This window comes from Maylandia zebra, linkage group LG23 (assembly GCF_041146795.1).
Source record: "Maylandia zebra isolate NMK-2024a linkage group LG23, Mzebra_GT3a, whole genome shotgun sequence".
NCBI lineage: Eukaryota > Metazoa > Chordata > Actinopteri > Cichliformes > Cichlidae > Maylandia > Maylandia zebra.
This window is the reverse complement of record NC_135188.1, coordinates 34,328,243-34,351,003: the sequence shown is the minus strand read 5'-3', so window position 1 is coordinate 34,351,003 and position 22,761 is coordinate 34,328,243. Positions and strand designations below refer to the sequence as shown.

The 22,761-nt window shown below is 38.7% G+C and overlaps 1 protein-coding gene across 2 annotated transcripts in view; it reads left to right on the top strand.

The window, feature by feature from the left end:
* Positions 1 to 22,761, top strand: part of LOC101466528 (cholecystokinin receptor-like) — a 68,713-nt gene that overhangs the window by 2,026 nt on the left and 43,926 nt on the right. Inside the window, exons 1-2 of one of the 2 annotated variants that reach the window (XM_076880450.1) lie at positions 883 to 1,002; positions 17,943 to 18,191. In XM_076880450.1, the coding sequence (XP_076736565.1) occupies positions 17,945 to 18,191 (247 nt within the window). In that variant the 5' untranslated portion in view covers positions 883 to 1,002; positions 17,943 to 17,944. Of the gene's footprint in view, positions 1 to 882; positions 1,003 to 17,942; positions 18,192 to 22,761 lie in introns of those variants that run through there. The other variant, XM_004573280.4, reaches the window with a different exon arrangement.

Sequence of the window (22,761 nt, the reverse complement as noted above, 5' to 3'; positions counted from 1 at the left end):
AGAGGGATGCTCACCCTGGAAACTTTATGGAGAGTTTTGACTCATTTGAATGCTTCATTTATCTTTTGTTTACTTTGTTATTAATGTTATTTATGTAAAAGAAAACACAGAAATCTGCAGTCACTGTGCTGACAGTTATGTTTTTTGTCCCTGGCATCCCTCCTGAACTCCTGAAATCTATGTTTTCACTATAGAATAATGAGCAGATCATTTCCTCTCCCACTTGTTTCTCCTATAAGACATCATTGTATAGTGACAGATCCCAGTCACAGCTTTCTGTAGCCCAGAATGGGATCTTTAAATAAATTATTTTGTCTAATGAACAGTCAGAAGTGATGGGTGGGTGGTTTATAGCTGTATTTCTAACAATTACAGGGTGCTGTATTCAGCTTTATATCACAACTGCAGCCTGCGCTGTTAAGCATTTCCTTTTCTCTTAGTTACTATAGAAGTCTTCAAGTCGTGAGGTTTACCTCTCTGGGCTGGAATGGAAGTTTAAAGCATGAGCAAAAAGAGAGACGTGACACAAACTACTGTACAACGTGAAAGGAATGGGAGCATGCTGCTGTTCTAAAAAACTGGCGTACAGTAGATTCCACACTCACTCAGGCAGGTCTGAACATGAATATACGATGAATGTATTTTTAGAAATCACATGGCGTAAGCTTTGCAGGGATCTCATTATTAAACTAAACATCTTGAAACGCACTTAGAAGGTGTATTTAATGTTTTGTTCTTTTTTAACTACAGAAGAACCAACAGATTTCAGTTAGGGCAGCTCAAAAGAAGACTTCTGTTGTTATCTGCAGTCATTTATGTGTCTCTGTCCTGGATTAGACATGCATGTGGATGTGCATAAGTCAGCGAGTGCAACAGAAAAGCTGGAACACAGAACAGAGCAGGCGTTAGTGACATGAGATGTGACAGTGATTGTGTCAAAGGCAGCAAAGAAGGAGGCCCTCAGGTCGAGATGGGCTGCAAAGCGACAGTTGAACAGAAACTGTGAGTAGGTTAATATATCTTAACCAGCCTACCCTATTTAAGTAACCGGCAGGATGTGAAAGACTTATGCTATACCTGATTTTAAAGAAAAAGAAAGAAATTCAGGATGTCCACACTGAGGTCAGTGGGAAGAATATATTGCTTTCATTCACTTGCACCTTTTTCTTTCTGATTTTGATTTCTTTGTATGGTTTTCTTTTAAATTTACATTCTGCAGATGACTGACATGTTTTTACCGCTTGTCTGAAGAGTTGCTTAACAGATAGAGCAGCTGTAAAATACCGACTGCACAGAACTAAAACAACATCGGACATGCATCATTTCAAAAATAATCCTTCTGGACTCCTGAGAGCAGTTCAGTTCAGACACGGTGCTGCTTATGTGGAATATCTGTAGCTGCACCTTGGCTATGCTTAGACACTCTCCGTTCTCCAGATGATTCAAAGTGGCACTCTGCTGAGCTCACCCTGTCTTGCGATGAGTTATCTTGAAGTGGATCTCATGAGCATTAAATGAACATTTGTTTTTAGAAGGAATCCAATAAGTCGCCTTGGGCACTGAGCAAAAGTGGAAAAACCGGAGAGCAAGACAAGAGACGTGCTGCTGCAGAGTCAGCTGTGCACAGTATACACAGTAAAAGAGCTGGGAGTTTCTAACATTGTACCCATTTCTACAATGTTGTATCTTGTGGAAGAAATTAGAATCTTGTCCCCTTGGGGTGTTTACATAGTGGTGTTGTCTGTCATAACGCGATCACAGTAATCAGAGCTAATAATTGGAACATTTTGAAGCAACTTGTTGAGGTGAAACAAATTGCATGAATGCACTGTGAGTATAAAGATTTGAATCATCCTGATAATGAGAAGCTGCATCTTGATAAAATCCTGGTCTCTTAGTAAACAGTTCCTGCCTTTGCCCTCTCATCAGGTTACTCCATTAAAACAGCACATACAGATGAGAATAAAGTTATCAGGCCACATATGAATTAAAGCTTCTGTCAAAAAAATTCTCAAGTGCTTTTTTCTGCAGAGTGAGGGATTTTTAATATAGCATTTTTAAACATACTAGCTTCCATTAGAATTTTCTGTTTGCACACAAGAACAGCATTATTTTAGAAAAAGCAAGAATCATTAGCCCCCTTTTATTGAGCCATAACAAAAACCACTGCTGTGCAATGATGTGCTTTAACTCAACGCTCAAAGCTTTTAAAATCAAGTTAAAACAGAGGTTTTTCTTCTCATTTACACATAGTATAAAAACTCAGCAAGGATTTGAGTTGTCACTTGAGAAAGCATAATGCCAGAAAGAAAGCTGGAGACAGATATACAAAGTTATCAGAGCATTTCTGAGTGTCAAGACCTGGAGTGAGAAGTATGAAGAAATTCAAAGAGGGTCACAAAGTTTAGAACAAGCCTGGCAAAAAGAAACTAGTGAGAGATGGGTATAAAGACCCCAGAAAAACTGCCAAGACACTAGTGAGTGACTTAGCCAAAGAAGGCAATCACTAGAATCCTGCACAGGATTGGATTGCAAGGCTACAGACCAAGACAATCTCTACTTCTGCAGAAGAGACATCTTCAAACCGATAAGAACAACCTGGAGTAAAATTATGTATACTGAAAGTGTGTCCTTTGGTCACATAAGATGAAACTAGAGCTCTTTGGCCGTAGAAATGCTGCTTATGTTTGGAGAAAGAAGGGGCATGCAACATGAAGAACTGTCCCTGCAGTGAAACACGGCGGCGTGAGCACTATGCTGTGAGGATGCTTCAGTGTTTCTGGAACTAGCAATCTTGTCAAGGTGGAAGGAATCATGAGAAAAGAAAGATAAGTGAAATTTTTTTAAAGAAAACCTCCAGCAGTCTGTAGCAAAACTGATTCCGAGTCATCGCTTTGTCTTCCAACATGACAACAACCCAAAACATACATTGCTTCTGGAGAACTACCTCCAAAAAACTCACTATTAGATGTCAGTAGATTACAAATTGCAGTTAATTTAATTCTGGTTTTGTACCCCTCCCAATTCAAATTCATAATCCCAGCTATGGTGGCTGCTGAAGGACAAACATCTCTGGTCACTGTTCATCTGTAGTGAGTTCAGGCTGTAAGTCTGCTGTTTACCTCAGCTGTCAATATGACTGCAGCGTCCGTATCCCGAGTGTCACATCTATTTACTATAGAGAAAGCTGTACATTTTTGTGAAAGGAGTCCGATATGAGTCAATGTGCTCACTTCTGACTGATGACAGTGATACTGGGGTTGCAGCTGTTTGTTTGTTTGTTTGTTTTAGCTCTGCTAGCTGCTGTTGAGCATTGTTAGCTGGCATTAGTAACATTTTCTTTGAAGTGGATGTAATATTTTTTTACACAGACACTTAAATTCTCATACAATTTAAGAATGTTATCAAGCTGTTTATCAGAGGGAATGTGTGATTTTCAGGGCACTCAGCCTAACACTTAACAACGGGAGGGTTGCATGTCTAATCTGCTGACAATAAGCAATTGCAAAAGGAAGGGAAAGACATAACCACAAAGAGACAATTAAAATAAATGCAGGAATGTTAAATGGTCATATTTAGCTTGCAAGAGCTACTTGTGAAATTCAAATCTTTGAATTAAAATAATCTCCTAAGGTGTACTACATATGTGGCCGACTCTAACCACTTACATAAAATGTGATTAGGCAGAAGGCAACGCCCAGCTTGGCCACGGTCCAACGCGGCAACATGGTGGCTTCTATGAACAGCCTGCTCATATGTATTTGTAATGGAATAGGTCCAAGTTTATAAGTAACTTGTACATAAACGTTTACAAGATTTATATACGTAAATAGTCATATATAGTTTGGTGGATACTAATCTTTGAGAGCGTGTGTGGGAAACCGTCCAGAAGTGGTGGCTCGTCATTTGCGACCTCTCGAAAACTCAGAAGTTGATGTTTTTGAACCGTAGCGGTGAGAGAGAGGAAGGATGCTAGCATCAACTAGCTAGAGGAAGATGTCAACTCCACGGAGCATCAAGTGGTTACCTTTCTACGGTCCAAAGGTGTGGAAGTGGATTATAACAACATTGAGGCTTGCTACCCTCTACCCCGAAAAAATGACAGTGACAAACCAGCCATCATTGTGAGATTTGCAAACAGAAAACACAAAACAGCACTGTTAAAACAAGGAAAGAAACTGAAAGGATCCGATGTCTTCATGAACGAACATCTGATAAAAAGAAATGCGGACATTGCCAGGAAAGCACGTTACTTGAAGAAACAGGGAAAAATTCAAAATACATGGACCACCAACTGCAAAGTATTCATTAAACTCAATGGAACACCGGAACAAGCCAAAGTGTTGGTCATCAGAAATATGGAGGAGCTGGACAAATACTGAGGTCAACTTACTCTGGAGGTATGAATACACATGTGACGTGACACACAACACAACACATGGCACAGTCCAAAAGAACTTCATCTGCATCCGGCAACAATATCAATATCAATATAACTCATTGGAATTCTCTTTATGATAATCTGGAACTGAGAACATTTCGATACACAGACCATAATGCTCTAGACTTAGAAAAGGATATAGACCCGGAAAATAATTTCTTCTACAACATTAGCAGTAACTGCTGCTACTTCACTGATGAACAGTTTAAGCACACCATTAACACGGAAAATAAATTATCAGTAATCCATTTTAATAGCAGAAGTCTGTATGCCAACTTCAACAATATAAAGGAATATCTAAATGAGTTGACAAATCCATTTGGAATTATTGCCATTTCTGAAACATGGATCAATGCGGAGAAAGGAATGGACTTTGGACTGGAGGGATATGAAGTGAATTTTGTAAATAGAAGGAACAAGAGTGGAGGGGGAGTAGCTGTGTATGTGGATAAAAACCTAAACTACAAGGTGGTAGAAAGTATGACAACTGTAATTGATAATTTACTAGAATGTATAACAATTGAAATTTATAAGGAAAAAGAGAAAAAATGTAATAATTAGCTGTATATATAGAACACCTGGCTCTAGTATTCAAGTATTTAATGACTTCATAGAGGAAATATTCTCTAAAACAAATCAAAAAGTTATGTTTATCTATGGTGATTTTAATATTGACCTGTTGAATCCGAAAAAGCATAAAATGACCGACGAATTCCTAAACACTATGTACAGTTTGAGTTTACATCCTAAAATAACCAGGCCTAGCAGAATTACACCAGATTGTGCCACCTTACTTGACAATATTTTCACTAACAATATGGAAAACAACATTGTGAGTGGAATATTAATTAATGACATCAGTGATCACCTACCAGTTTTTGCAGTTTATGACACTAATTATAAGAAAAATCAGCATGAAGAACAACTGAGATACAGACGTGTAAGGACAGAAGAAACTGTGAATGCACTTAAGAACGATCTATTAAATCAGGACTGGGACAATGTGTACAAAGAAGCTGATATTGATATTGCATATGGCATATTTTTAAGAATATTCATGGAGTTGTACGATAAAAACTGTCCAACAATAAAATACAACAGAAAGCACAAATATTCAGATAGACCATGGATCACTAAGGGTTTACAAAATGCATGTAAAAAGAAAAATACACTCTATAGGGAATTCCTAAAACAAAGAACAAAAGATGCTGAAAATAAATATAAAAAATACAAAAATAAGTTGACCAATATTATACGTGTATGTAGAAAGGAGTATTATAGTAAAATATTGAACAACAATAAACATAATATGAAGGGAATATGGGATGTTTTAAACGGTATCATTAAAAATAATTCTGGACAACAAAGTTATCCTCAATACTTTATCGACAATGGCAATATTATGGAAAACACTGCTGATAAGGTCAACAGCTTTAATCATTATTTTGTAAATATTGGACCAAAACTGGCAGAACAAATTCCTGAGTCACTGCCATCAGTAGACTGTAGTGAAAACCTGATTGATAGGAACCCTAACTCAATGTTCCTCACATCAGTGGAGGAAAAAGAAATAATTGACATTGTACACATGTGTAAATATAAAACATCTACTGATTGTAATGATATTGACATGAAAATCGTCAAGAAGGTCATTGAAGGAATTGTAGGACCTCTAACATATATTTGCAACTTATCATTTCAGACGGGAAAAGTGCCAAACAAAATGAAAATAGCTAAAGTTGTGCCGCTGTATAAAACCGGGGATAGACGCCACTTCACAAATTACAGGCCTGTTTCTTTACTACCACAATTCTCCAAAATCCTAGAAAACCTGTTTACTAAACGATCAGACAAATTCTTAGATAAATATAAATTACTCTCTGACAGTCAATATGGATTCAGATCAAAAAGATCAACATCTCTGGCATTAATTGAATCAATTGAGGAGATTACAAATGTTATAGATCAGAAACAGTATGCAGCTGGAGTATTTCTGGATCTCAAGAAAGCATTCGACACAATCAATTAGGGCTGCACGATTAATCGTTAGAAAATCGCAATCTCGATTCATATTTATGTGCGATCTCATTTCCAAATGACAACGATTAAAAAAAAAAAAAAAAAAAAAAAAAGACGACGACGAGGACGATTGTACCGCATTTTTATCCGGGACGTAATCTGCATGAAAACAAGCGCTCACTCTTCCTGCTCAACAAATGACAAGGGCGGAGCCTTATACCACGTGGTACAGAAGCTGTGTGATGCTAAAATTAGCAGGGAAAAAACAACGGAGAGCACGTCAGGGATGACAGGAAAGTGACAGGAGAAAATCCGTCCCGGTCAACCACCCAAACATCAATAACGGGAACCTTATACAGCGCTTCCCTATACACGTCGAACTCCCACAGGCACAAAGAAATTATGGAGGCTATCACTTATCACCTGACCAAAGATATGGCTCCCATCAACACTGTGCAAAACGAGGGATTTTGGAAAATGATCAACACCCTAGACAAACGCTACACAGTGCCGTCCTGCAACTATTTTTCTATTGCTGCACTACCTGCTCTATACACACAGTGTCGAGCAACGGTGGAGACGGAATTTCAAGCACTACAACATTTTGCGGCAACAACAAAACTTGTGAGACATTTGTTGTTTTTATGTTTATTTATTGTTTTCATGTTCAGTCTCAACTGTTACGAAGATGATGTGCAGTTAATAAGTGCAATAAATATTTGTACTGGAAAAGAAAATCGTGAGAGAATCGTGATCTCAATTCTAAGCCAAAAAATCGTGATTCTCATTTTATGCAAAATCGTGCAGCCCTACAATCAATCATGACATATTAATTAAACTGGAACAGTACGGGATCAGGGGGATTGTACTGCAATGGGTGAAAAATTATTTAGGTGACAGGAAACAATTTGTGAAGCTGGGTGTCCGTTCCTGATCATGCTTGGACATTGCTTGTGGTGTTCCACAAGGCTCTGTACTGGGTCCAAAATTATTTATTATTTATATAAATGATATTTGTAAGGCATCTGATATATTAAAATTAGTATTATTTGCAGATGACACAAATATTTTTTGTTCTGGGGGGAATCTAAAGGAGCTGCTGGATACAATTACTTCAGAAATGTGCAAAATTAAAAAATGGTTTAACAGGAACAAACTATCGCTAAATCTAAGTAAAACTAAAATTATCTTATTTGGGCATTCCCTTAGAAATGCACAGGTGCAGATTCATTTAGATGGTATGGAAATTGAAAGAGTACTTGAACATAAGTTTCTTAGTGTGATTATAGATGCTAAATTAAACTGGAAGTCTCATATAAATCATATACATAACAAAATTTCAAGAAGTGTCTCAATCTTGAGTAAAGTAAAACACATTCTGGACCACAAATCACTCCACATTCTCTATTGTTCCCTGATTGCACCGTATTTGAATTACTGTGCAGAGGTTTGGGGCAATACTTACAAATGTTCGCTATCATCAGTCTTTATATTACAAAAAAGGGCCATAAGGATAATCCATAAAACTGGTTACAGAGATCATACAAATCCACTATTCTTAAAATCAAAAATTCTAAAATTCACAGATCTGGTTCATTTTCTCACTGCACAAATTATATATAAAGCAATAAATAACCTGCTTCCTGACAATATTCTAAAAATGTTTTCTAAAAGGGAACGGGGATACAATTTGAGGGGGGAATAAAATTTAAAACATCCTCGTATCCGTACAACATTAAAAAGTTTTTGCATCTCTGTGTGTGGAGTGAAGCTGTGGAACAGACTAAGTAAAGATATGAAGCAATGTCCAAGCATGGCGCAGTTTAAAAAGCGGTTTAAGGATATGGTTTTTACAGGGTACAGGGAAAAGGTAGAGATTTGATAGGGTGTTCTTGTCTAATATTTTCATGTGTGTGCGGGTGCACAGGTATGTTGGTATGGGTATATATATATATATATATATATATATATATATATATATATATATATATATATATGTTACACATAACATGTAATGTAATTGCAAGGAGGTATTTCTGTAGTCTATTTATACTAGATAGTGGAAAAGGGGTGGGATTAAATAAGCTTATGCTTCTTCCTGCTCCTTTTTGAACATGAACGTTATTTGGAGTTGTGGTTGCTCGTTTTCCTTTTGTTTTGCTTTGTTCATTTGTCTTTTTTAATTCTATTTTGTTGTACTTTTTCAACATGTTCAAAATAAAGATTCAATCAATCAATCAAAAGCTATTTGCAATCTTTAAATTTAAACTAAAAGTAACTTATAAGACGTATTACATATGTGGTCGGTCTCTAGCCACATACATAAAAAAAGATTATGAGAATACATTAATTTGTAGTTACACAGTAAACAATGTATATTTGAGTACAACAATTTTTTTCTATTAAATAGCCTCAAAAAATGATTTACTGTGCCTTAAAACTTATATGAGGTTTTATGCAATTAATTGACATGCATACAAGTCACTGAAGAGAATGAAACATACCATTCATTGATATATGGTTGGTAAATACATTAGACTGTTGACTAGCCAACAGGATCCTGGAATGTTGCCTAGCGACCAGCCATGTGCTAGATACAGTGATGCCTGATGAGCGGTTCTGTGGACAGGGCTTTAGATTCACCCAGAGCACAAAGAAACACGTATTCATATAGCACCACACAAATCAGTTTTTAAGAGCCTATTTACAAGAAGAGACCAAAAAAAACTAGCTTATATGGAAACACTTTTTAAACTCAAGAAATGTTAATCAATCAAAGAAAGCTATGTGAAGCAAGTAGGTCTCAAATGTAAAGTATGAGGAAATAAACTTATTCTCATTTTTTGAGCAGTTAGATGAGCAAACTAAGAAGGAGTTTAGCTGCTTTTCACTAGCCAGAACAAGCAACCCACCCAGTACCACAGTGACCTTTCTAATAAGCTAGCTAGCCACTGAACATTAGCTGAAAATGTCAAACCTCCAAAGTCTCATTTTAAAAAAAAAAGTAATTTAATAAAGAGTTCATTCATTGGGTACTGTGTAGTACTCAACATTTGTCTGCCTGTTAGCGGCTTTTCTTTAAATACACACATACGCATACTGCTGTTTCTGATGTCATTTAGAAAAAAAAAAAAAAAAATACACACATACTGCTACTATGGATGTGCTGTTTCCATTAAGTTTTTCTCACACTTTACATATTCCGCTGTAATAAATATTTCATCTGTGGGTTGGTTTGCTTGGATGATTCTAAGCAAAAACATTCAATTAATGGCAATAAAACATGTTAGTGATGAAAAAAGGAATCAGTGGCATCAGAAGCAAATGAAAATATCAGAGACAGAGAGCATTGTGGGTAATTGAATACATGCTGAGTTTGTTCTTGCAGTACAAACAAGATCCTTCCAACTTCTGAAAAAAAATCTAAGTAATGTAGGATCAATATTCCTCTCTCATGGGGAGCCATAGTGGAAAGACTAATTCAGTTGAATTGTGCTGACAGCTACAGTAACTCACCTCATTACAGTGGTAAAATGCAACACGTCGACTGATTTCTGCACATTGAGCTAAATTACTGTGAAAGGATTCATCTGCTACCACTTTTTTTAAAGCTAAGCATCACAGTGTGGTAATGTGTAGTGCAGAGGTTAAATATGAAATCAGTCAGGCTTGTGTAAAGCTAAAATCCATCCACCAGATAATGTGCACCAAAATGCAGGAATCCATTTTTATCATTTCAGACAAGTCGAAAAGAGAATTACATACTTGTCATTGGGTGAAATCAGTCCTGGGGATTCAGTGATTTTCTTCTGTCGGTAAAGAGAAGCGTGGAGTGTGACACCCTGCCCTGATCCCTATCTCTTTAGTGAATCTTTTTGGATATGAGACAGGCTGTCAACTCTTTGAAGCAACCTTTGCAATTTCAAGGTGGCAGATTAAAGAGACAGGAAGTCAGTGATGTAAGATGCTGACCTACTGGCTGCGTGGACACAATAAACGAGGCATTAGAAGGAAGCACTCTAAAGCTTAAACGCCAAGTGTGCTTGTAGTAGTTTATTCACAGTGTGGAGTGTTTACTAGTTAACAGCGAAATGACGCCAAAACACGGCCACTTTTGGTTATAAGGAAAAGGAAATTTATATGTGATAACCAATAGGGTCTTGTGCCTGGAAAGCCTATCAGACCAACATGGATCAATTTCAAAACAGCCTTTTCTTACATGAATTCAGTCAGTTTGTTTTTCATGCAGCCTTTAGTGTAGGAACACTATAAATGGGAAATAACAGCAAAGGATGGAGAAAGGCTCTTCATTCGAGGCTAAGGTTACATTGACTGATTTGGTTGTATCTGACTTCCTGCCAAAATGATCAAATCGGATGGGTCGAGCAGATTTTGTTTGTACTGCATGAATGTAAAGGAACTAAATGCAAAATGACAGGGCCAAGAATCCTCTTCAGTTTCTCTAATGTTACAGTGAGCACAGAGCGCACCCTTATGATTTCATAATGTTGGCTCAAAGGGAACCCAACATTTGAGACGCCACCATGCTGCTGCAGTTCAACAAACTTTGTATAATGAAAGTACAGTTACTTATAAAGAACACAGCGAAATAATGAGATGAGAGCCCTCGCTACAACAAAGAAAAGAGGAAGAAGACAATTAACAAATCACATGAAAGGCCATCAGATTCTGGCTTTTCCCTGAATCAATATTAGTGAGCTAAACTAATAGAACCAAAACTGAAAACAGGACTGGCAGAGTCTCCCAACTCAACTCATAATTAACAAACAAAACTGCAAAAGCTACAGAAAGAAAAAGTTGATGACAGTGAGGAGAGAAGAGAGAGGGACCAAGACGTCAACTGGCAACCTATGGATATATGTATGTCCTCAGTCAGATACCAGATACACTGATCAGATCCTTCGTAGGAATGTTAAAGAAGTATTATTGGGTTTTTATTAGTGTCTGCTCACCAAAACTAATTTTGAACCCTTGGGTTTGCTTGCTAGCTTTTATTTTTCCCTACAACCTAATGACACATTACTTAATGACTTAATTAATTAGTGCAGTCAGTGACTGTTCCCATGGAATATGCACTGGAGTTCAATAAGGTAGTTCTTCCACAAAATGCACTGAAATGCTCTGAAAATTTGAGAAAACTGGTAGAAACACGTTCTGTCCGTCATTCTGTTGTTCTAGCTATGATAGGTATTGAAGGTAACTGTGATGTTACATGTTTATAACACAGAAATTAAACCAAAATATAAAAACTAATTGTGTAATTGTGTAATTCTACAGGTGTGGTCATAGAGTCTCTTTTGCATTTTGTGGGTATTTGTCAGAAAACAGGACACGAGATGAATGTTACTGGAGGTAAACTTACTTTTTTTTCAGTTGCTATAGATATTCTATTATATGTGTAGCTGTGCGCTCAATATTGATTTATTTATAGTGCATCAAAACGGATGTTGTTGGTGTGCTTCCCATGATGCCTTCAGGTTTTCAGAGCATTGCAATCACAAGCAGAGATGGAGTGTTGTTTGCATGCAGTGCGAGCACTCCTCAATAAAGCTACGTGAACATGGCAGGATGTGAATTGTGCTATTTTAGTGAATGATACAAACATAACAGAGACCCACTTATTGAAGACCTTTACATGAGGGCTGCTGGTTTTTCATATATGTGGCTAAACAGAAAAATGGGAATGGGAAAAGTAGAGGAGCTTATGTTAGTGCAGGAAAGATTAGTCCAATAATTGATGAGCAGTAGACGTTAATTAACGAATTTAATGCTCAGTGAATGCTCAAGTAATCAACTGAAATAACAAAATCTGTTGCTTTTTTTTGAGTGTTGCAAATTGTTGCAAATCCTGTTGTTGCTGATTGCCGCAAGTTCCTTATTCATGTCTGTGGTTCTCAGGTTCACTTCCAAAGGGTTTTCTACCCCTTTGTAATTAGGAGAAACATCATATTTCGATAGAGATGACAGCAATTTCTAACAATTTGGACTATTTCATCATCTCACTGGGACTTTCTACATGAATTGCAGCCTTACGGTAAGGTTGTGATTAAAAGGATAGTTCAAAACCGCAGACCTGCAGATTATTAGCATCCATTATTCATGAACTTTGTGGCGATTTATTCATGTATCGTGATGAGAACCGGCCCCATCACTCAAGTGAAAGGAGAAAAAAAAATACTCCTCTCACTGCACAATCCACAGCCAAAAAATGACAACACTTTTAAATGGCTTGCTGTGCCTATGAAGTTGTGCTAATCCTCTCGTAAAGATAAGACAACGTGAAGTGATGTGATGAAACTTAAATGAACCTTGTGGGAAAACATAATTACAGTTTGCATTGCAGCAGCCAATAGGATGCAAATAGAGCAATATAAAGGTTAAAGAAACAGACCCAGCCCTGGGTCAAGGCTTGAACATTTGAGAGGTGAACCCTGTCCTTTCATTCACATGTTTTTAGATGCCTTTTGATTTGTGCACAGCTGTCACGCTTGAGGGAGTCAAAGGAAGCAAAGTGAATTGTCCTGCAGATATAAGGCTCAAGGGAGCCAGTATACCGCTGGTGCTCAATGAAGACATAATTCCATTTTCATTTGGCTGGATCACGTAAAATCTAACACGATAGAGGCTGCTGAGCCAGTGACAGCTTACTGCTTGGAATTAATGATGAAAGCCTCACAATGTAGTGCTGATTCTGAATGTGAAAATGAAACGCATGTTCCAGTTACATCTTATTAGTTACTGAAAGTGGATGTCTTTAGCCCCCCGCCAGATTTATTTTAAACCCTGCTGATTTGTTAAGTCTGCCCTAACTAACAACAAAATGATCAGTCTATAATTTCAATGGTAGGTTTATCTGAACAGTGAGACACAGAACAAAGACAAAAAATCCAGAAAAATGCATTTCAAAAAAGTTACAAACTTCTTCGCATTTTCATGAAGGAAATAGGTAGTTGATCCTCAATATCAATCAGCAAGATTTCTGGCTCACAGGTTTATTTCACGCAGGTATCTATTCAGATTCTAAACTCTGCACCATGTCCAAGCCCAAAGCACTTTCCAAAGATGTCAGTGACAAGAATGTGGACCTACACAAGGCTGGAATGGGCTACAAGACCATCGCCAAGCTGCTGGGTGAGAAGGTGACAACAGTTGGTGCCATTATTCGCCAGTGGAAGAACCATAAAATAACTGTTAATCTCCATCGGTCTTGAGCTCCATGTAAGATCTCATGATAATGAGATAATAAGAGCAGTGTGGAACCAGCCCAGAACTATTCAGGAAGAACTTGTCAATGATCTCAAGGCAGCTGGTACCATATTCACCAAGAAAACATTTGGTAACACACTACCCCGTGAAGGACTGAAATCCTGCAGTGCCTGCAAGGTTCCCCTGGTCAAGAAAGCACAGGCCTGTTTGGAGTTTGCCACTGAACATCTCAATGATTCAGAGGGGGACTGAGTGAAAGTGTTGTGATCAAGTGAGACCAACATTGAGCTATTTGGCATCAACTCAACTTTGGAGGAGGAAGAATGCTGCCTATGACTCCAAGAACCCTGTCCCCACCGTCAAACATGGAGTTGGAAACAGTATGCTTTGGGGTGTTTTTCTGCTAAGGGGACAGGACTACACTGCATCAAATGGAGGATGGATGGGTCCATGTACCATCAAATCTTGGGTGAGAACCTCCTTCCCTCAGCCAGGGCATTGAAAATGCATTGTGGGTGGGTATTCCAGCGTGACATGACACGGCCAAGGCTGAAGAAGAAGCTCAAGAAGAAGCATAATAAGATTTCGGAGTGGCCTCCAGACCTTAATCCCATAGAAAATCTGTGGAGGAAGCTGAAGGTTACAGTTGCCAAACATCAGCCATGAAACATTAATGACTTGGAGAGGATCTCCAAAGAGGAGTGGGACAAAATCTCCCCTGAGATGTGTGCAAAACTTGTGGCCAACTATAAGACACATCTGACCTCTGTGATTTGTCACCAAGTGCTGAAGCACGTTTTGCAAAGGGGTCAAATACTTATTTCCTTCATGAAAATGCAAATTAATTTCTAAGTTTTTTGAAATGCATTTTTTTGTTGGCTATTGTTTTGTCTCTTACTGTTCAAATAAACCTACCACTGAAATTATAGACTGATCATTTCTTTGTTAGCAGGTAAACGTACCAAATCAGCAGGGGTTCAAATAATTTTTTTCCCTGAGTATATGTTCCCCTGATGTGATGGGATCTGAATGCGTTAGCTTTGTGTCTGACTGAACACTTTAAAGCAGGGGTGTCCAACTCCAGGCTTTGAGGGCCGCTGTCCTGCAGGTTTTAGAGATCACTGTGGGTCAACACACCTGAATCAAACGACTAGTTCATTACCAGGCCTCTGGAGAACTTCAAGACATGTTGAGGAGGTAATTTAGCCATTTAAATCAGCTGTGTTGGATCAAGGACACATCTAAAACCTGCAGGACACCGGCCCTTGAGGCATGGAGTTGGACACCCCTGCTTTAAAGGTCATGACAGCAATCACAACTATCCATGCCTCACCTGTCAAATCAAGTAAAAAAAATGCAATAAGATTAAAACAATCCTCTGTGATCCAGAAGAAGGCTTTTTCCCTTTGACCCTGTGTGAGAGGGGCATAGCAACATCTGCAGCATCCGACATCCACACATTGCTCAAATGATGAAAAGAATGGAATTTAACTCAACTCAACTCTAATCAATTTTATTTATATAGCAGCAAATCACTACAACAGTTACCCCAAGGTGCTTTATATTGTAAGGCAAAAACCCTAAAATATTAGAGACAAACCTTAACAATCGGATGAGACCTATGAGGAAGGACTTGTTGGAAGGAGGAAAAAAGTCCCTTTTGAACTGGAAGAAAACTCTGGGCGAACCAGGTTTGGACGGAATAGAATGTTTAAAGGTATGCTCACCCTCCTGTAGTTAAAAAGTTGTTATTATGAGGAACATTAACGTAAAAGTAGCCCATGGCAGAGCATGGCAGAATGCTGTCACATCTCTGAAATGGGGCAATCTTTGGCTAATGAAACAGCTTCAAAAAGCAGAGGACTCTTCTCCATCAAAGGAATAATTCATACTTGCAGTTAAGGGGGACAGAATCTCTCACGTGGCAGAGGTGATCAGCATTAACCTGCAATGTCTTCGGTTCAAAACCGGACCGTCTAATCACTCTGTACTTGTTACTGCAGACAAACTTTTTTCATAGTTTGCTTTAAAAATGTTATTTAATTTGTCTATTTATAGGGAGGACATTACTATGAATATGCCAGTTTGAATCAACTTTCATCTTCACTCCTTTGGCAAGATGCTCTCCAGCCAATTAAGCTTAGAGTTAAGTCACAGAAGCAGGATAAAAGCAACGATACAAAGAGCTTTTTTTTCTCACACTAAAACGTAATGTCATGCTGCACACACTCATAAGGCACAATTTATCCCACAGTGTTTCATAAAATACTTGTAAATACACCCACACAGAGACAAGCACAGCTATTAGGCAAACAGCAGAGGACATGGGGCAAGTTGGTAATAAGATACCAAAACAATAATGACAAAAGATCAAAAATACATCATTTTAATGTGCACACTGAAGTCACATAACCGTAGCAGCTGCGGCTCAACAGCTCTGGCAATAGGCTTTCAAGTGTGTAGTTAAATTAAATACTATCAAACATACCTTATTATTAAAAGCACTGAGTCAAATTCTAAAAACTGGGTCATTTATGTGGGTCTTTAAGTTTTGCAAACATTGAAATTCAAAATATGCATCTGTGTGGGAGGACAACAACAGTCACTTCAAAGTGTTTTAAATTGCAAGATAAAGACCCTAAAATATTAGAAAGAAACCCCCACAATCAGATGGCGACAGTGGGAAGGAAAACCTCTCTTTTTAACAGGATTCAGTAAGGGCTGTCTCAGTGTTCACTGTGGCACAAAGATGCGTTTTAAGCCCCACAAACACGCGCTGTTTGAGTCCTGCTTCTACTCCTGATGAGCAATGCTTGCCTTAAAGGTGATGTGCTACATTCTGTGCGCAGGCTCTGCTGTAAACCTCCGGACTTCTCGCATGTCTCTGTGTTTAATCAGAGGACTCAGTCAGCACATGGCCAGCCCCGGCCTTGTCCTGTCAGATACTCTCATTCTCAAACAGACTCGCTGTGGCAGGCCGGTGTTAGTGAAGGGAGCATCCCAAAAACCCTCTGGCTGGGCCATCCAGCACCCACTGATGCTTAGCTGTATGGCAGCACTGAAAGAAGGAAATCTTATGAAACACACTGTAGATGACTGTTTCATTATATTCTTTTTTTAAGATCTCAGTGCATGCCACCACATGTCTGTATGATCAATTTGTATAATTAAACCAGTCTATGTTTTTGCTTAACCCTGTATCTGTATCGGAGCCTTTGTAGTCACTATGCATTTTGGGTCTTTGTGTCATTATTTTCATAAGCATGTAGTCATTATCTTTGATTTGTAGTTCTCAACTGTTTTTTTTTGTAACTTTGTTAGTGTTGTTCAGTTGTCATTTACCTTCTAATCAGTGACTTTGTGTCTATTTTCAGTCATTATGCATCAATTTGTAGTCATTTATGTCTCTTTATGATTTTTTTGTCAGTTGTATCTCTTCTTAGTCGCTTTTGCGTCTCACTGTAATGGTTTTGATGACTGTGGCCTGGAATTACATCTGGCTGTTGCTCAAATCTTGCTCCTCCTCCTGCCCCTACAAACTGAAAGGATATTATTGTTGATGAAAAGAGAACTGTTTAATTTTGATCTTGTTTTTCCAGTTTGGGTTGTATTCCCAAGTGAGCCACCTGACACGGTCGGCTCTGTGCTTGTGATATTGTCTTCATCTTTTTCTTGAAGATTACTACTAATGCTTCCATTCACAGGGTGAGGAGAGGAATATTGACATTAGCACGATTTAAGATGTTGATTAAGCCAAGTTATTCTGCCTTGTAATAGAGTTTGGTGTTGTTTATGTGCTCAGAGTCTTATTTCCCAGGGGAACAACCTGATCCAGGCTGTTGTCTTCATGTATTGATGCAACTATCTCCTTTTAAATTTTCTTATCTTGATGTTTTCTTTTTATTAATTCATATCTAATTTAATACAAGGGTTGCATGAATAATTAAAGTGTTACTTGCATTTGCATGCAAATGAATAAAACTGCTTTTGGATTAATTTGGGTGTATAGATCCTGGTGAAAGACGTTTGTCAGCCAGCCAGTTCAATTAATGCACCCGTGTTCATCTTATGCTGCTTTTATTTGCTTTTCCACTTCTTATTCTTTGTTTATTACTGTTACAAGTACAATTTCTTCTCTCCCAGGACTACAGTAGCACAAAATACTTCCTCCTGGAAACTGAGATTTTTGTTAAGAGAAGCTTACAATATTCCTCCCTATAACTGAAAATGCCCTGTGTCTCTTTGTGTCTATCAGAGATGGACTCCTTGCGTATTTTGCTCTACTCGCTCATCTTCCTGCTCAGCGTCTTCGGCAACCTCCTGATCATCGTGGTCCTGATGCTGAACAAGCGCATGCGGACGGTCACCAACTCCTTCCTGCTGTCGCTGGCGGTCAGCGACCTGATGATGGCCATTTTCTGTATGCCCTTTACACTTATCCCCAACATGCTAGAGGACTTCATCTTTGGAGCCACCATGTGCAAGATTGTCACCTACTTAATGGGTGAGCATGAGACTTTTGATACCAAACCTGAGCTGAACTGTACACTCTTAGTATATGAGGCATTTAAAGAGATCCACTTCCTGTGCTGTTTTTCAAAGAAGGGATCATCTGACCTGTGTGTTTGTAGGGACTATTTTAGGGTCTTTATCTTACAGTATAACATGCTCTGAGCAACTGTTTTTATAAACTGGTGCTACATAACTGAACTGCAAAGCTGGCTCATTATAAGAGCACAACACATCAAAAGCCATGATTGACAGTGAGGCGGATTGCTGTAGGAAGGGAAAATGGATCACTGTCTTGTGTGCAGCAAACAACAGCAGCTAAACACCAGTGCAGAAGTCTCACACTCTAAAGAAATTAGTAAAAACAAAACCCACTGTGGTCACTACAATAAATGCTACCTGTTTAATGGATTTAGCTGAATGGGAGATGTGACATTTATTTGCCTGTGATGATCATCTATCGGCAGAGTGGAGCTTGGAAACCAAACAAACCCTCTGAGAGTAACTTGAAAAAGGGGTTTACAAGATGGAAGCAAGCCATATGCTAGCAGAGTGTAATCAAAAGCAGAGGAAAAGAACCAAAGAAGTTGTTTTATGTAAATATGAATACAGGTGGGCCTTGGCACTATACTCATTGCTCATGCTCCAGAGTTGCTGCCAATTTTTTTGGATGTGTCAGCCATTGTATGCTACTTGGAAGGTCAGTGGTTTATTCCCCAGCTCCTCCAGGCTACATGTTGAAGTGTACTTCCACAAAATAATAAACCCCAGACTTTATGAAAAGTGTTTGAGTGCTCAGTTAGAGTTGAAAGGCACTATGTATATATATATATATATATATATATATATATATATATATATATATATATATATATATATATATATATCCATCCATCCATCCATTCGCTTCCGCTTCTCCTTTTCAGGGTCGCGGGGGGCGCTGGAGCCTATCCCAGCTGTCATATATATATATATATATATATATATATATATATATATATGACAGGCCATTGATTCACACAACAGAATTTTGATCAAGTTTCAAATGGTGACAGAAAGTCAGGTTAATAACACAGCGTGAAAAGCTGTGGTATAAACAATTCATGAATTCAATTACTTTATGCAAATAAAACGTTATTGATTTATGTATTTTTGCATGGAATAAGAAAAGTAAAAAGGCCACTTTTGTACGTGTAACTGTTGTGTTCCTGCTCTGTGTCTGACAATGAATGGTAAAAGAAACACAGACCTCCAAGTCATTAACTTGCCCGCTCCAGCTCCTACAACAAAATACAAACAGTATGGAAGAGGGTTAGCTTAACCCACCACAACTTCCAAGCCAGCAAGAAGGATCTATTCATGCTAGCATAGACTGTGCCTATAACACGTATGTGGCAGACATGTACTATACAGGGGAATTGTAGAAAAGGGGAGAGGCCAAAGGGTTACCCTGTATTTATAGGGTTGCACCGAAGAAGAAGAATGAGGAGGGGCTCTAACTGATAATGAACCACAGGCTTGGAGGTCCTAAAAATCAGGTATAAAAGGAACGGTTTGTCTAGAACACATTTTGTGTAAATATAACAATATGTAATTTATGACCTGGTTACATACGGATCATTATTTCAGAAATCTTACACAACTAGCACAACCAGAATAAGGGAGAGTTTACATTAATGTGTGGCCTTCTTTTGTGACTCACAGCTGATCAGACCCTGTGATCCCCCTGCCGAAAATTGCTTGATATTTAACAAGGGTCTGTCTCGCAAAGAGGCTTTTCTCTTGGCTTCTTTTAACCATCACTCTGAAAGTGCTCGAACAGTCACACATCTTCAGGAGTGTGACTTAGCGATGAGCTGGCTCTCATCAGGCCAGAGTTGAGGTGCCACGTGAGGCCTGAGTCAGACTGAAAGCAAAAGAGAGTGCCACGAAACTGAGATAGACTGCAGTACTTTGTCTCTTTGCTCCACTTTGAGCTTTTGAATGGTCGAGAAACGATATCGAGCGGTCAGGATCGCAATCCTATTATTGTTTCAGAAATGCAACGTACCATCTGTGAGGACAGGCTTGCCGAATCTCCTTTTCAATTACTGGGCTTTCTCAGCTGTGATAAGGAGGAAGAGAGCAGGAGGGGCAGCTGCTTTGGACTTAAAATACAAACTTTTTGGTTTTTTGATCACTTTTCTTTAATTTTATGCTTGTTTTAGTTAAGCTACAAAGTAGTCTCATAATGAATGAGTGAAATGATGAAGCACTGAACCACAGGAATTAGCATGGTGTCTTCTTCTGCAGATGTTGATCATTCTTTGCTGCATCTATGCAAAAAAACTGTCAAAGCATTTCATTTTCTCCCTATGAAATGATTAAGATGTCTTAAAAGATGATGAGGGAACTCTTCTAGCAGGGTAATGCATTTGAAGGAGTCACTCTTGGTGAGATAACCTCAAATGATCTACAGAGTTACCACTAGTCTTTCTATTCTCTGGATTGGACATGGTTGCTAACATGTCACTATACCTAGTCAAAAAATATGTATTGTGTACACGTTTGTACACCCATCCTTCAGAATACTGCTCATTATAATGCACCGATCAGACACAACATTAGAACCAGGTGAACTGAAATACAGTGATCATCCTGATACATATTCAGTTTTCTGCTGCTGATCAGTACAGCACAAGCTTTTTTTATTGAAAGGTGAAGACCATAAAATATAAGAGCATAACTGTAACAATCCAAAACTAGAGACAGTGGGGAAAAACAAACTCCCTTTTAAGAGGAAGAGACCTCCAACAGTAAAGTAACTGCTGGCACACCAAGAGGCCATCTCTTATTAATACACTTTATCGCCAAAAGTATTTTCTGCCTTCAAACTCACGTGAAATCGAGTTAAATCCCATTCTTAATCCATTGAGTTTAACATGATGCCACATCACCCTTTGCAGCTATAACAGCTTCAGCTCTTCTGGGAACGCTTTCCACAAGGTTTGGGAGTATGTTTATGAGAATTTCTGGCCATTCTTATAGAAGCAAATTTATGAGGTCAGACACTGATGTTGGACAAGAGTCTAGAGTCCAGTGGCAGCATGGTTTGTACCAGTTGGTCAGCCATGGAAACTCGTTCCATGAAGCACTCTACCTGCTGTTCTTGAGCTAATCTGAACTCTACGTGAAGTTTGAAGGTCTGTAGTGATTGCCTCTGTAGAAAGTTGGTGACCTCTGCTGAGCCCGCTCTGTGAATTTACATGGCCTAGCACTTTGTGGCTGAGTTGCAGTCTTTCCCAGTTTCTTCCAGTTTGTTATAATTCCACTAACAGTGGATTGTGAAATAGTTAACGGCAAGGAAATTTTATGACTCATGACAGTTTCATGACAGTATTCACTGAGCTCCTGAGAGCAATCCAATCTTTCACAAATGTTTGTAGGAGCAGCTTGCATTCCTAGATACTTTATTTTATACACCTGTGGCCATGGAAGTGATGGGAACACCCATCACCATGGATAGGTGATTTAATATTCATAATGTAGCAGCATAACTGCAGAGTAGTTTAAGGCCACCGGCTTCAAGCCCAACTATCTAAACTAATTAATCTTTATCAAAAGACTGATTTTAAAATTAGAACTGAGAGCTGGTTCCACAGGAGAAGAGTGTGATAGCTGAAAGCTCTGCCTCTCATTTTGTGTTTGGAAACTCAAGGAAGTATTTTATTGGATAATATGAATTTAATAAAAGATAACAATAATTCATCAGAACATTGTATTTGAAGGGATGATTTTTCATTTTTCAACGAACCCGACACCCCAACTCAGCACCTAATCTCTCCATTTAAATTGTGGTCTGATTGGATTATTGCCACTAGGGATGGGTACCGGTGTCCGGTGCCATGATGGCACCGGTTCTGACATAAACGGTAGTAACCAGACCGAAAAGCAGCGCACATTTTGGTGCTTTATTTCGGTGCTTTTTTTTCCTGAGCTGTGATACACTTCTAGCCAATCATTTTACGTTTCCGAGGATAGTAGGCGGGGCCAGGTACGTACGTTCTGTTAGAGCAGAGCTACAGATTAAAATGCTCAAGGCGAAGCGGTCAAACGTCTGGCTGTACTTCACAGCAAAAGATGCAAACTCAGCAGCCTGCAACAAGTGCTTTAAGCTGATACTGTGATACTGTCAAAGGAGGTAACACCTCAAATCCGATGAAACAGCTGGCGACGCATAGCGTTTTTTTTAAAAGCCCAGAAATGCGCCGTATTTGATAGCTTGCTGCGAGACCTCACACCGTGCACGTCGGGTGGGTTGCCAGTTATCGGACCCGGAGCAACATCCCCCAAAAACCCGAAGAATAGAGTCCTGGCCCCTAGCCCTGCCAGTGTAGCAGAAATGATGAGGATGATGATGCAGCAGCAGCCGTTCTTCTCTGCATGAGTAGCTTCATGTTGTTCGTGTGTAATTTACGTTGAGTAGGCTAACCACGTTATTACATTAATGCATGTAAGGTGAACTAGCAAACATCATCATAGCTACATGCGGCTGTCTTCTTGTTTGATGGCAGATACTCCCTTCA